General features: G+C 43.2%; 1 protein-coding gene across 1 annotated transcript; it reads right to left on the bottom strand.

Moving 5' to 3' along the window:
- Nucleotides 1-1,363: 1,363 nt before the first annotated feature.
- LOC112956979 (feather keratin B-4-like) lies at nucleotides 1,364-1,708 on the bottom strand. The gene has a single exon (XM_026050469.1). The coding sequence runs from the start codon at nucleotides 1,706-1,708 to the stop codon at nucleotides 1,364-1,366; it is 345 nt and encodes a 114-aa protein (XP_025906254.1).
- Nucleotides 1,709-2,925: the final 1,217 nt, after the last annotated feature.

The following is a 2,925-nucleotide window of genomic DNA, read 5'->3' as shown; positions in this document are numbered from 1 at the left end:
AAGGTGCCTGCTTCTAGTTGAAACCTGTGAYATAAATCAAGGTATTCCCCTTAAACCACTGCTGCAGTTTAGAGCATAATGAGTCTAGTTCAAGACTAACTTAAACCAAGTGATATTTTCTAATTTTTTGACTCTTCTGCCTTTACTTGTTGTAAAATAGAGCAAGTGATTTCTACAGATTCTCCAGTGGGATCCAGCTTCAAGAGAAGGCAAGACAAATACTACATCAAAAGTTTGTTTTTCTTCTGCTTTAGARCTTCTGTTCTCAGCCATTTGTCCTCAGCCTCCTCTCTGAGCAAACCTCAGTCTCAGGCCACGTTAATGTGTTGGACAATACGCCCCGTTTAATCTCTTTTTCCCCAAATGTGTAATGACAGTTTAATTGGGATCCTTAAGGCATCAATAGCGTTGTGGGAACTTATGTTTGTTGAGCAATTTAAAAATCATTATCTTCCCTGTGTGTCAGCTGCTCTGGGTAATTGTTATTGCTCTGAGGATTTCTGGTGACACCTCAGAGGCCTTAAAATCACCTTGCAATTTAGCAGCCAATTACTACATAATTTCAGCATTCACAGATTGATAAGTAAGGCAAAGAAGGATCCTGCATGTTCTTTTTCCCTTTGCTTCGTTAGTCTGTTAGAGGTTTTTTCTCTTTGTTTTTCTATTTACTCTTCTTTGTTAGCAAATACTCCTTCCTTCCAGTCAAAGTGGCTGAGCAGAAAAAAAATAGATTTCTGAGTTTTTGTTTGTTTGTTTGTTTGTTTATTTCTTAATATATAATCAGGATATTCTGAAATCTCTCTTCCTCAGTCGTAGTCAGGAATAATTATTTGATGCTGTACTGAGGATATGGCTGTAGAAAACAAGGTTTAAGGACGGAGGAGATAAAATATTTCTCTCTTCATGGCTGGAGTTATCTCCTGTTGCAGTGTGATTTTTATAGGGATCTGCCTGGCACTGAACTTGCAGAGCAGCAAATCTTCCYCTGAGGAAAGGAAGGGAGGGGATAAAGACCAGACGCCTCCTCATGTGACACATGTCATGATTTTAATGAGAATGCAAAGCAGAAAGAGAAGCACAGGAAGCATAAGGTTCAGGGTTAATGAAACCAATCCTCCATCTAAAGATGATGGTTTATAGCAAGTCAAATTTCTTACTGCATCAGTCAAGAGAAAGGTGTTAAACCAGAAATACTAGAATTAAGACATATATAGGCCTGATCTTTAAAATTAGGCCRAGCTCCTGCAGCTGCAAGAGCTTAGGGAAAAACAGGGTGGTCAGCAAGCACGTGGCCATGGCCGTGGCCTCAGTCCTGCCCCTCTATGGTGCTTCCAAGCTTCTGCTCATGCCTTCCTTGGTGGTTCTAGCAGGGCCCGCAGCTGCCGCGACGGTTGTAGCGGCGGTATGGCCGTCCATAGAGGCCACCAAGCCCCGAATAGCCGAGGCTGCCTAAGCCCGAGGAACTGCCAGAAGAGATGGGAACCCCTCCAGTGCTGAGGGCATCTCCCACRGCTGCGGATGCKGAGGATCCCACGGCCGTGTTCTGCGGGAAGGAGCTGAGGATGGGTCCRGGCAGCGTCACCACCACAGGTGAGGGCTGGATCACATAGGTCGAGTCCTGGCACTGCCGCACGCAGGGCTCGTTGCAGCTGTTGGCCAGCGGTGTTGGGCCRCAWGGGGTGGGAGGACACAGATCATAGCAGGACATGTCTGTGAGATGGAGGTAAATCTGAAAAACAGAGAGGTAAATGCACAAAAGGAGTTGCAATTCTTGTCATATCGCTGTGCTTCTAAGATGCCGGGGAACAGGAGAAACTGAGTGTTGATTGCAGAGTCCAGGAACACCCTGAGTGCTTAGAAATAAGGAGCATAACTTGAAAAGTGTGACAGCAACTTGTTGTCCTCCCTGCAGGTGGGCTGATTTCTGAAGCAACAAAAATTCTACCCAACTCTTATACGATCTTCCCATATTCTTCAGCCTTATTTCCTATTCGATCAGTCTTATGCAGAAAGTAGCTTCATGCTCATCTCAGAAGCCAACCTTTTCCAAAGTTATTATATTAGCAAATAGCTTCCACCCTCTCTATACGAACTGAGTAACCCGTCTAAAAACGGTTTAAGAAATCTTTCATCCAGCACTCACTACCCTTCAAACACCAGCTGTTTTATGGAAACAGCTCCTTGCAAGTCTTTCTATACCCTGATAAAGAACATAAATCTATTACTATAGCAAAGAACATGTAAAAATAAAGTATGAAGAACGCAACAATTCGGGACATAGAAACACCGYGAGTAGATCGGACTTACCCTGTCCACCGAGGATGAGAAAGTAGAAATGGATAAGAGCTTCTCACACCACGGTGGCTTTTATACTGTGTCCTAGAGTGCCTGAGGACCTGAGACGTACTTTGTGCAGGGAGCTGTTTACTTTTTARAGGTTCTTGCATGTAAAATATCCCCAGCTGATGAGCTGCTTTTTCCTCACTGTCTGTATTTATTAACACATTTAAATTTCCTTGCTGTAATGCATACCTTCCACCACAGAAGTTTCTTTTATCTTAAAATCTTACGAGTCCAGTTAATTCCTGGCCAGCTGAGTTGCTGAAGAAATTGCTTTGAATCCTATGGAAAATGCAATGTGTGTCATGTCATTCAACATAGATGAGTACATACATTAAGTGAGAAGTATATGATTAAAAACTCCTCCCCATGACTTCCCAGTCCCCCTTTGGAGAGTGCAAGTGGTTGAGAAGCAGARGTCTGAAAAGGCCAGGAGTTGGTATTTTTGCTATTTTTGTATTTTTGCTATTTTGGTTGATATATCAAATTTCTTTCAAATAGCCAGACTACTGCATGAATGCCAAAACTCAAACTGACTCCAACAGCTCTTCCAGAGCCAACCGGACTAATTTGCTTTCCAGGGTC

Source organism: Nothoprocta perdicaria, unplaced genomic scaffold (genome assembly GCF_003342845.1).
Source record: "Nothoprocta perdicaria isolate Ctin4 unplaced genomic scaffold, notPer1 scaffold_693, whole genome shotgun sequence".
In the NCBI taxonomy this organism is placed as follows: Eukaryota; Metazoa; Chordata; class Aves; order Tinamiformes; family Tinamidae; genus Nothoprocta; species Nothoprocta perdicaria.
This window is presented reverse-complemented; position numbering and strand designations above follow the sequence as displayed.